Source organism: Orcinus orca, chromosome 5 (assembly GCF_937001465.1).
Source record: "Orcinus orca chromosome 5, mOrcOrc1.1, whole genome shotgun sequence".
Classification (NCBI taxonomy): Eukaryota; Metazoa; Chordata; class Mammalia; order Artiodactyla; family Delphinidae; genus Orcinus; species Orcinus orca.
The window spans coordinates 32693919-32706950 of NC_064563.1; the positions used below are offsets into that span (position 1 = coordinate 32693919).

General features: G+C 35.9%; 1 protein-coding gene across 5 annotated transcripts in view; it reads right to left on the bottom strand.

The window, feature by feature from the left end:
* Window positions 1-13032, bottom strand: part of PPP2R3A (protein phosphatase 2 regulatory subunit B''alpha) — a 221742-nt gene that overhangs the window by 56813 nt on the left and 151897 nt on the right. For all 5 annotated transcript variants that reach the window (XM_004278937.4, XM_033404081.2, XM_033404082.2 and 2 more), the window contains 2 exons: window positions 9737-9785; window positions 9189-9278 (listed from right to left, as the gene is read on the bottom strand). In XM_004278937.4, the coding sequence (XP_004278985.1) occupies window positions 9189-9278; window positions 9737-9785 (139 nt within the window). The remainder of the gene's footprint in view (window positions 1-9188; window positions 9279-9736; window positions 9786-13032) is intronic.

Genomic DNA, 13032 nt, shown 5'->3' on the forward strand with positions numbered 1-13032 from the left:
ACTTATCACACTTCAGTGAGTATATTACTTCTTTCATGAAATACATTTTTTTCTACCCATGTCATTCGTAAGCCACAAATCTGATTTCTACTACGTTTTAAATAAGTGTTTGATTTTGATGTATAGATATTTTCTTCATTACTTTACAACAGTGAGGTTTAACTGTCTTCTGATCACATTCTGCTTTTGTAAGATAATGTGAAGCACTGAGAACAAATACTCTGGGTGCCTAGTAAGTGCCTGTAGAAGCCAAGGAGACAAATTAGGCCAATGCCTAATTTTGAGTCTCTTAAGCAATAAGGAATTTCAGGACACCAAGAGAATGCTCTTTTAGGGATTCCATAGCCTAGCTGGTAAGAAGACAGACATGCAAACATGCTGTCTCACATGATAGGCCATACCTTATAGTGATAAACAGTCCAGAATTTGGAGTGATACAGACCTGGACTTGAATCCAAGCTAGGTCACTTTGTAGATGTACAATCTCTCGGAGCGTCTGTTTCCTCAACTGTAAATGGGAACACTGACACCTAAACTCATAGTGATATGAAGATTAAACAAGCCATCACATATGAAACAGTTGTTACCTGGCAAAGAATAAGGCCTCAGCAACATGTTAGCTGTTAGGTAGGAGAAAGGCAACATGCAAGGCAGAAAAGAAAGCTTTTGACTTAAAAACCTCTTTTGGCAATATTTCTATAAGTAAAGATCCAGTTATGTATCTCGAGATATGAAAAGTTGATCTGAAGGGTTCTGCTTCTGGTAATGATGAACTAAGTGTTTTGGATTAACCCTCCCACTGAGAAAATCTGCAGTAAAAATCCTTTTTGAAGGCACTGGACTATTAACAGGGCAGTGAAGAACTATGGTGTCCAGATGTAGAAGGAAATCCAGAAAGGAGGAGCCTAGCATTTGTGACCATCTTTCCCTTGGGGCATCTGCTGATTTTGGAAGAGGGGCCGGGCCTGAGAGGTTGAGAAGTTGAGCTTTCACTTGCTAGTATTCTGTTAATGATTTTTGGGTCTATCTTCATGAGGGATGTTGGTCTGTAGTTTTATTTTCTTGTATGTGTCTGTCTGGTTTTGGTATCAAGGTAATGCTGGTTTCATAAAATAAGCTGGAAATTGTTCCCTCCTTTTGTATTTTCTGGAAGAAGTAGTACAGAATTTGATATTTCTTCTTCAGATGTTTGGAAGAATACAGTAGTGAAATTATCTGGGCTGAGAGATTTCTTTTTCAGAAAGTTTTAAACTATGAATTCAATTTTCTTTAATAGATACAAGACTATTAAGGTTATGTATTTCTCCTTGGACAACTTTTGTTAACTTGTGACTTTAATGGAATTGGTCCATTTCATTTAAGTCACCACATTTACATGTGTGTGTATGTCATTCATAGTATTCCTTTATCTTTTGAATATCTAATTTCTCTTGAAAAATTCTTTTGGACCCAAGGATTATTTAGAATTGTGTTGTTTAATTTCCAGTCATCTTTCTCTTATTGATCTTTACATTAATTCCATTATGGTCAGAGAATATACTTTGTATTATCTCAACTCTTCTTTTTAAACAGCTTTATTGAGATATATTTCACATATCATACAATTCATCCATCTAAAATGTATAGTCAGATGCTTTTTAGTATATCCACAGAGTTGTATAACCATCACCACAATTAACTTTTATCACATCCAAAAAAGAAGCTCCATACCTAGTAGCACTTATACATCATTCCCTGCCCCACCCCTGCCTCTCCCACGTCCTTCATGGCCTAGGCAACTACTAACATACCTTCTGTATCTATAGATTTACCTATTTTGGACAACTCATATAAATGTATTCATACAATATGTAGTCTTTTGTGGTTGATGTCTTTTAATCTGCATAATGTTTTTAAGATTCAACTGTTATAGTATGTAGTACTTCATATTTTTTTATTGCTGAATATTAGATTATATGGATATATCACATTTGTTTTTCCATTTATTAATTGATAGACATTTGGGTGTTCCCATATTTTGGCTACTGAAAATAGTGCAGGTCCCGTCCCTATCCTTTTGTCTCTGTTTATTCTTTTTTCTTTTGTCCTACCCAGGTATGTGGGGAGTTTCTTGCCTTTTGGGAGGTCTGAGGTCTTCTGCCAGCGTTCAGTGGGTGTTCTGTAGGAGTTGTTCCACGTGTAGATGTATTTCTGATGTATCTGTGGGGAGGAAGGTGATCTCCGTGTCTTACTCTTCCGCCATCTTCCCCCTCTCTCTGAAAATAGTGATGCTATGAAACTTGTATGGGTGTACAAGTTTTTGTGTGGATATGTTTTCATTTCTCTTGGGTATATTCCTAGCAGTGGAATTTCTGGGTCATATGGTAACACTATAACCATTTGAGGAACTGTCAGTGTTTTCCATAGCGGCTGCTGCATTTTACATTCCCAATAGCAGTGTATGAGGGTTCCCATTTCTCCACATCTTTGCCAACACTTGTTTATTATCTGACTTTTAATTCATAGCTATCCCAGTGGGTGTAAAGTGGTATCTCACTGTGGTTTTGATTTGCATTTCTTTGATGACAGTGATATCAAGAATCTTGTTATGTGCTTATTGGCTGTATAGGTATCTTCTTTGGAGAAATGTCTATTCAGATCCTTTGCTCATTTTAAAATTGAGTAATCTGTCTTTTTATTATTGAGTTTGTTATTTATATATTCTAGATACAAGTTATGTATCAGATATATCATCTAAAAATATTTTCTCCCATGCTGTGGGTTATCCTTCATGTTCTTGATGTTGTTTTTTGAAGCATAAATTTTTAAAATTTTGATGAAGTCCAATTCATTCATTTTTTTCTTCTGTTGTTTGTGGTTTTGGTGTCATCCAAGAAACTGCATCTAACCAAGGTCATGAAAATTTACTCCTATACTTTCTTCTGAAAGGTTTTATAGTTTTAGCTCTTACATTTAGGTCTGTGATCCATTTGAGCTAATGTTTTTGTATAACATGAGGTAGGGGTCCAAATTCATTCTTTTGCATGTAGATATCCAGTGTCCAGCACCACTTGTTACAAGACGTTTTTCCCCCCATTGAATTGTGACTTAAGATCCTTGTTGAAAATCAGTTACCATAAATGTGAGGATTTACTTCTGGACTCCTAATTCAATTCCATTTGTCTGTATGTCTGTCTTTATTGCTAGTATTACGTGGTCTTTCCTTCAGCTTTGTATATTTTGAAATCAAAGTATGAGTCCTATAATCTTATTCTTTTTCAAGATTGTTTTGGTTACCCTGATCCTTTTGTTTTTTCATATGAATTCAAGATTCAGTTTTTCTATTATTGCAAAAACAACAACAAAAAAGTAGCTGAGATTTTGTTAGGAATTGCTTTGAATCTACAGATCAGTTTGGGGAGTAACTGCCATGCTGACAATATTAAGCCTTCTGATCCATGAACATGGGATATCTTTGTTTCATTTAGATCTTCCTTAGTTTCTTTCAACAATATTTTATAGTTCTCACGGTGTAAGTTTTATGCTTCTTTTGTTAAATTTATTCCTAGGTATTTTATTCTTTTTGCTGCTATTATAAATGGAATTATTTTCTTAATTTCATTTTTGGATTTTTCATGCACAGAAACAATTGATTTTTGTAAACTGATATTATGTATTTTATCAATCTTGTAAACTGATTTTGTAAATTGAAATTAACCTTTATTAAGTTCTAACAGTTTCTTGGTTGATTTCTTAGGATTTCCTGTATATAATATCATATTTAAATTGATAGTTTTGGGGACTTCCCTGGTGGCGCAGTGGTTAAGAATCCGCCTGCCAACACAGGGGACACAGGTTCGAGCCCTGGACCAGGAAGATCCTACATGCTGTGGAGCAACTAAGCCCGTGTGTCACAACTACTGAGTCTGCGCTCTAGAGCCCGCAAGCCACAACTACTGAGCCTTGTGCCACAACTACTGAAGCTCAGAAGCCTACAGCCCGTGCTCTGCAATGAGAAGCTTGCATGCCGCAACAAAGACTAGCCCCCGCTCGCCACAACTAGAGAAAGCCTGCACACAGCAATGAAGACCCAACACAGCCAAAAAGAAATAAATTAATAAATTTTAAAAGTTACATTAAAAAATAATTTTCCTTCTTCCTTTCCAATTTGTATGCTTTTTATTTCATTTTCTTGCCTGATAATCCTGTCTAGGATCCAATGTTGAATAGAGCAGACAACCTTGTCTTTTTCCTGATCTTTGGAAAATAGCATTCAAACTTTCACCATTAACTAGTTGTTAGCTGTAGGTTTTTCATAGATTATGCTTTATCTGGTCAAGGAAATTCCTGTCCATGTTTAATCTGTGTTGTTTTTTTTTTTTTTTTTTAAAATCATGAAGCAATGTTGAACTTTTTCAACTGCTTTTGCTGAGACTACTGGGCCAATCATGTGGTTTTTATCCTTTGTTCTATTAATATGATGTGTTACATTGCTTGGTTTTTAGATGGTAAACTAACCTTGCATTTTTGGGATAAGTCTCACTTAATCATTGTATATAATCTTTTTCATATTTTGCTAGATTAAGTTTCCTAATTTTGTTGAGTATTTTTGTATCTATATTCATAAAGGATAGTGGTTTACAGTTTTCTTGTAATGTTTTGTCTGGTTTTGGTATCTGGGTAACACTGGCCTTATAAAATGAATTTGGAAGTGTTCCTTCCTCTTTCATTTTTTCAAAGAGTTTGTAAAAAACTGTTATTTTTTAAAAGTGTTTGGTAGCATCCTTTAGTGAAGCTACCTCAGCCCAGGACTGTTTTTCTTATTCAGATTTTTAATTTCTTCTTGAACCAGTTTAGTAGTTTGGCTCTCTCTAGGAATTTGTTCATTTTGTCTGCTACCTAATTTGTTAGCATAAAGTTGTTATATATAATATATATATACTATAATCCTTTTCATTCCTTTATGGTCAGTAGTCATGTTCCCTCTTAATTCTGACCTTAATAATTTGTATGTTCTCTTTTTTTCTTGATCAGTATAGCTAAAGCCTTATCAACATTACTGATATTTTCAAAAGAACTGACTTTTGGCTCCATTGACTTTCTCTACTGTTTTCTTATTCTCTCATTTATCAATTTTAATCTTTTTTTTTCCTGTTTGCTATACTTCATTTGCTCTTGTTTCCCAGCGTCTAAAAATGGAAGGTTAGGTTATTGATTTAAGACATTTTTTCTTTTTCAATAGATGGATTTACAGCTTCATCCCATAAGTCTTGGTATACTATGTTTTCCTTTTTGCTCATCTTAAAGTTTTGGTATGTTGTTCCTTCATTTTCATTCATTTCAAATTATTTCCTAATTTCCTTTAGGTATGCTTCTTTGATCCATTGGTTATTCAAGCAGTGCGTTGTTTCTGCATATTTGTGAATCCTCAAGTTTCTGTCTGTTAATTTTATTCCATTGTGGTCAGAGAACATAATTTGTGTAATTTCACTTTTTATATTTTTTGAGGCTATTATATGGCCTACCACATACTCTATCTTGGAGAATGTTCCATATGCTTGAGAAGAATATATTGATATATTCGGCTGTTCTTAGGTGGGGAGTTCTATAGATATGTGTTAGGTCCAGTTGATTTATAGTTTTGTTTATAGTATTGTTCATGACTTTTATTTCCTTGTTGATCTTCTTCCTGACTGTCCATCACTGAAAGTGGGGTGCTGAAGTCTCCAAATATTGTTGAATTATTTACTTCTCCTTGCAATTCTGTCAGTTTTTGTTTCATGTTTTTAGGGTTCTGTGTTGTTACATGCATATATGTTTATAATTTTAATGTCTTTCTGTTGGATTGACCCTTTTATGAAATAGAATGTCCTTGTCTCTAGTAACAGTTTTTGTTTTGAAGTCTATGTCCTCTGATATTTATACAGCCACTCCAGGTTTCTTATGATTGTTGTTTGCATGGCATATCTTGATCCTTCCTTTTCCTTTTTTTCCCCCCTTGTATCTTTAAATCTAATCTGTGTCTCATATAGACAGCACAGAATTGTATCCAGAAAACGTGTTTTTTTTTTAATCCAGTCTGAAAATCTGCGTTTTGATGAAACGATTAATCCATTCACATTTAATGTTATCATTGTTATAGTTGGACTTATGTCTGCCATTTTACTTTTTGTTTTTTATGTGTCTTGGAGTTTTTCCTCTATTTTTCCTTTATTGCTTTCTTTTACAGTTAACTGAATATTTTCTAAGTGGGACACTTAACTCTTTTAATGATTTTTTTTTTACTATGTATTTTTGAGTTAATTTTCTGCTGGTTGCTCTAGGGCTTACCATATACATTTTAACTTCTTAGAATTACTTCAGATTTATACTTAATTCCTGTGAGATACTGAAACGGTACTCCTATATAACTATTCCCTCATCCCTCTTTTTTATGCTATTGTTATGTATATCACATCTCTATATACTACAAACCCAATAATATATTGTCCTAATTATTATAGTATATAATTTATGTTTTTTAAAGAAGCTGATAGAAGAAAGGCGAACAAGTATATATTCATGTTTGTTATATAAAGTTTCTTTATTATCATTTATATCATTTGTTCCTATGGGATAATAGGAGGAAAAGATGGGAACTATTTGAGGAAAGCTTTTTCATAATTAAGTAAACATGAAAGATAAAAGATTGAAATTGAGAGCGTTAACAGAACACCAAAAAGGCAAGAAACGGAAAGATGCACAGCCTTCAAATCTTCGGAAATTTAGGTAATTAAAACCATCTAGGGCTTCCCTGGTGGTGCAGTGGTTAAGAATCCACCTGCCGATGCAGGGGACATGGGTTCGAGCCCTGGTCCGGGAAGATCCCACATGCCGCGGAGCAACTGGGCCCATGTGCCACAATTACTGAGGCCCAGGCACCTAGAGCCCATGCTCCACAACAAGAGAAGCCACCACAATGAGAAGCTCGCACACTGCAATGAAGAGTAGCCCCTGCTCGCTGCAGCTAGAGAAAGCCCGATGCAGCAATGAAGACCCAAAGCAGCCAAAAATAAATAAATAAAATAAATTTAAAAAGAACATCTAAACATTCGAAATAATGGATTAATGGTAAATTATAAACATGCACACTTACTGGCATAGAAATATACTCTTACATGAAGAAGTGTATCACAGAACTGTACACTAAATGATACAATGATTTCTCACTTGGTGCAGAGAGAAAGAGAGAGGAGGAGGAGTGAAAGGAGGGGACGGAGGGGAACGAGGAGGGAGGAGGAGGAGGAGGTAGGAGGACATATACCTAAATGTTAACTATGGAGTAAAGAATTATGAATGAATTTTATATTAAGGTTTCTGAATGTATGTATTTTAAAATTTTTAATACTTGATGTATATTTGTGATAAAATGATAAACTTAAAAAATTAATCCAGCAGAAATGAGCAAAAAACATGAAAAGGCAAGTCACCTAAGATGAAATAAAAATGGCCAAAAATGTATGAAAAAAATTCAGCTTCGGGACTTCCCTGGTGGCACAGTGGTTAAGAATCCTGCTGCTAATGCAGGGAACATGGGTTCAATCCCTGGTCTGGGAAAATCCCATGTTGCTTAGAGCAACTAAGCCTGTGTGTCATAACTACTGAGCCTGTGCACCACAACTACTGAAGCCTGCATGCCCTAGAGCCTGTGTGCTGCAACTACTGAAGCCTGCACACTCTAGGGCCCATGCGCCGCAACTACTGAAGCCTGCATGCTGCAACTACTGAGCCTGCATGCTGTAACTACTGAAGCCCACGTGCCTAGAGCCCGTGCTCCGCAACAAGAGAAGCTGTCACAATGAGAAGCCCGCACAGTGCAACAAAGAGTAGTCCCCGCTCGCCACAACTAGAGAAAGCCCACATGCAGCAACGAAGACCCAAAGCAGCCAAAAAAAAAATTCAGTATGTCTTAAAAAAAATTCAGCCTCACTAGCAATCAAAGAAATGCAAAAAAGATAATACTGAATTCTTTACTTATCAAATTTGAAAATATTTTTAAGAGGAAGATACCCAGTGTGAATAAGGGTTATAGAAAATATGCTCAATACTTTGTTGATAAAGGTACAAAATGATAGTTCTTCTGAAAATCAATTTAATACTTTTATAAATGCTCTTAAAAATGTCTACATCCTTTAACCTAGCAATTCCTTTCCTGCGGAATTTATTTTAAGGAAAAATATAGTGGATGTTACAACTATTTAGCTAAAACTACTAGAGGATATTAGGAGATAACATTCCAAAGGATTAAATCTAATCCTATGGAATTAATTAACCTACATGTCCAAAGAGAATGTAAAAGTTTATATGAAAAAGACTGTACAACACATACCAATTTTTAAGTGTCTTTTTCTGAGTGTTAGAATTATTAGTATTAAAATTTATTTTCTTCTGCTTTAGCCATGTTTTCTAAGTTGTCTACATGAACAACAAATTACTATCTTTGAAATGGACAACATGCTGGCCATGAAATAAATTAGTTTTATTTCCATTTCAATGATTTCCAAAAACCATATATCCAACATTTAGATAACTTTTTGAACTAACATGCAGACAGCTGAGTCAGTAATACCAGCAGGCAGCATCAGGGACTGCAGACTCTCCCTCCCTTGGTACTGAGCAGAAGCTATGTGCAGGACACTGTGTTACACAAGCTAGGAATAAAAAGAAGAGAGGGACACAAAAATCTATGTCCCTCTTTTCTTCTTGTTCCTAGCTTGTGTAACACAGTGTTAAAGAGGTGTAAGAAACAGATGGATAAACTCACAGCGACAAATCAAGGTATGCCAAGCAAAGGGAGAGATGATTCTAACTGGGAGAATGAGGGCATGTTCTCATATACTAGTCATCCACAGTTTGCTCTTCTTTCCTGTCCAATTTACTACTGAACAAGGAATATCATGAAACAACTAAAATCCACAGCATCTATTCCCATATTCCATATAAATGCTTAATATCCTTCAGGGCCAGCTCACATGTCACTTCACCTTTGTTTCCAGGGGTAAGAGCACTTCTCTTGATACACTGTGGTTACATTCAGTCTGAGGGCAGAGACTAAGTCAAACCCATCTTGGCACCCCTAGTTGAGCTGGCACTCACTCGTATACACCATGAATTTTTCAAGCTTTGCTCATGGGTTTAAAATCTTGGCAAAGGAAACTCAGAAGTCATACCTGGTGGGGTTCCTTTTGTCTTCCTCAGAAATCAAAAACCAAACAAAATCTGCATAGCTCATTCTTCCCTCTTTCTGTACTGTTTTTCCCCTGAAGAAAACACATGGTTATAAAGTTTCCTGAGCAATTACTCAGGTAAATTTAGTACTATGAGAGACTAAGAAATAAAGTAACATTTCTTTGGAAATTAAGTTAAAAAAAAATAGAATGCTGGAAACCTCACAAAGGGCAACCCCTTGCATTGCCTATCTTATTTTCAAATGCCTAGAGGATGAAATCAGAAAGTATTTGTAGATATGAAGAAAGAAATCTGGTTTCTAATTTGAATACAAATAATCAGCAGGTTAAATACTTTTACCTGTATTTAGATAAAGGACTAATGCCCATGTATTAAAGAATTACCGCCATCTTGTATGAAGCCACAACTGCATGTTTTGTAGGGTATTATCTGACCTACAGCACTGACAAATTATGCAGGAAGCCTTGCTAAAATGACATTGTTAAGCATTACTTGTAGTTCATTTTAAAACTCAGATGCTTTTTCTTACCTTGTTACTGCCCCAGAGAATATCCTTTCAATAATCCTGTTTGATGAAGCTAAATGTAAATAAAAAGTACAAAGCTAGTTAAAACATGCTCCAAAAGGCAATATTTTTGGCAAATTTATTTTCAAGTAGCCACAAGCTAAAACTTAATAATCTTCCATGATGAGAATATGAGTAAATTTTTACTTATGTATAACATACTTCTTGAAAGCAGGAATTTGAGATGGCTTACTCTATCAATCAATCAATCAATCAATCATTTAAAAAAGAACAGGCAAATGGATGTGCCTGACAGGTGGGATATATTAATATAGTTGAGCATCGAATTGGTTCCGAATATCCTGAGAACTAAGACAAAAATGTACAAAATTTGTATTGATCTTGTTATCTAATGAGACCAGACAACTTTTCCCCTAAAACAAGACAGATTTTATCCTAGCATTAAATCCAAGGGGGGGAACTGATTGTTGGGGAATTTGAGTAAAACAACGGAGAACTGTTTTTCAGGTAGAATTTTATAAAAGATACTAAAACATACCACAAATACTTTTCTTATATTCTCATCCTATAAAAATCCAGGATATAACATGATATAACATACAATTTTTAAATAAATTCCATCAGTAAGTTTTATTCAGAGGGATGATTATATCTTAAGATAGTATGTTGCTTTTGATGATAGATCCTAGGTAATCTATATCAGCATACCTCATTGTGAGTTCAAAGTAACCAAAATCATTAGTTAAAAAAAGGGAGATAACAGTGGATCTCAGACCTAGGGATGTAGTGAGGATAGGAATCTGTTCTTTTTAACAAGTGCCCCAGGCAATGGCATGCACACTAAAACTTCAGAACCAGTGTTGGTATCATTAGAGTTAACAGCTACCAGCTCTAACTCTTCTGCACAGCGTTAGGTACAGTCAACATAAAGGTTAATTAATTTGGTTGAAGAATGCTGAGAATATGAGTGTCAGAACTGCCATTCCTGGCCACATACCAAATGTTGAATAAGGGCCCCCTAGAGTTTGTTGAGCACTGGTTTATGGGGTTAATAATTTGAAAATAAGAGGAAATAGAACAGAAGAGGGCTATATAGGAAAGGCAATGGTATTTAATTCTGAAGCTAAAGTCTTTTTGAACATATTTCTTTAGAGTTGGAAAGTTTAAGCTCCTAAAACTTAAGATCATGTTGTCCTATTAAGGACAGATTAGTGGGTGGGCAATTACACAGAGTTTCAGTGGCTCCTGCATTATGCAGGCCTAGATGCCTGCTTTTCTGGACTTCATTCCTTTAACATGCCTCTAATGAGTTACTGTATGTGTATATACAATATTTTAGGGCTTAATGAGAACTTGGTTATGCCAGCCAGAGAAGGCGCTTTAGAGCCCACAGGTTTTGTATGACCTCTGGAGACTAGCTCACGTTATACAGATGATCTGGCCACTGGTAATTAGAAGGTGCATAGCTAACAAGGTTGGCCTGACAACCCTATAAATATCTCCATCTTTATGCTATTCTTGTAACAGGAAGGTATGACTATAGGCATACCTCAGAGATATTGTGGGTTCAGTTCCAGGCCACCTCAATAAAGTGAATGTCACAATAAAGTGAGTCACATGAATTTTTTGGTTTCCCACTGCATATGAGTTATGTTTATTCTATACTATAGTCTATTAAGTGTGCAACAGCATTATGTCTTAAAAAATCAGTACACATAACTTAATTAAAAATACTTTATTGCTAAAAAATGCTAACCATCATCTGAGCCTTCAGCAAACTGTAATCTCTTTGCTGGCGGAGGGTCTTGCCTCAATGTCGATGGCTGCTGACTGATCAGGGTGCTGGCTGCCGAAGGCTGGGGTGACTGTGGCAATTTCTTAAAATAAGACGACAATGAAATCTGCCACATAGATCGACTCGTCCTTTCGCAAATGATTTCTCTGTTACATGTAGTGCTGTTTGATAGCATTTTATCCACAGCAGAAGTTCTTTCAAAATAGGAGACAATCCTCTCAAAACTTGCTGCTGCTTTATCAACTAAGTTTATATAATATTCTAAGTCCTTTGTTGTCATTTCAACAATCTTCACAGCATCTTTACTAGGAGCAGATTCCATCTCCAGAAACTGCTCTCTTTGCTCATCCATGAGCAGCAACTCCTCATCTGTTAGTTTTATCATGAGATTTGCAGCAAGTCAGTCACATCTTCAGGCTCCTCTTCTAATTCTAGTTCTCTCTGTTTCTACCACATCTGCAGTTACTTCCTCCACTGAAATCTTGAACCCCTCAAAGACATCCATGAGGACTGGAATCAACTTCTTCCAAACTCCTGTTCATGTTGATATTTTGACCTCTTCACATGAATCATGAATGTTCTTAACGGCATCTAGAATGGTGATCCTTTACAGTACGTTTTCAGTGGACTTTGCCCAGATCCATCAAAGGAATCATTACCTATGGTAGCTATAGTCTTATGAAACGTATTTCTTGAGTAAGACTTGAAAGTTGAAACTACTCTTTGATCCATGGGCTGCAGAATGGATGTTGTGTCAGCAGGCATGTAAACAACATTAATCTCATTGTACATCTCCATCAGAGCTCTTGGGTGATCAGATGCATTGTCAATTAGGGTCATTTTTTTTTTTTTTTACATCTTTCTTGGAGTATAATTGCTTTACAATGGTGTGTTAGTTTCTGCTTTATAACAAAGTGAATCAGCTATACATATGTTCCCATATCTCTTCCCTCTTGCGTCTCCCTCCCTCCCACCCTCCCTATCCCACCCCTCTAGGTGGTCACAAAGCACCGAGCTGATCTCCCTGTGCTATGCGGCTGCTTCCCACTAGCTATCTATTTTACGTTTGGTAGTGTATATATATGTCCATGACACTCTCTCACTTTGTCACAGCCTACCCTTCCCCCTGCCCATGTCCTCAAGTCCATTCTCTAGTAGGTCTGTGTCTTTATTGCTGTCTTACCCCTAGGTTCTTCATGACATTTTTTTTCTTAAATTCCATATATATGTGTTAGCATACGGTATTTGTCTTTCTTTTTCTGACTTACTTCACTCTGTATGACAGACTCTAGGTCCATCCACCTCATTACAAATACCTCAATTTCGTTTATTTTTATGGCTGAGTAATATTCCATTGTATATATGTGCCACATCTTCTTTATCCATTCATCCAAAGATGGACACTTAGGTTGTTTCCATCTCCTAGCTATTGTAAATAGAGCTGCAATGAATATTTTGGTACATGACTCTTTTTGAATTATAGTTTTCTCAGGGTATATGCCCA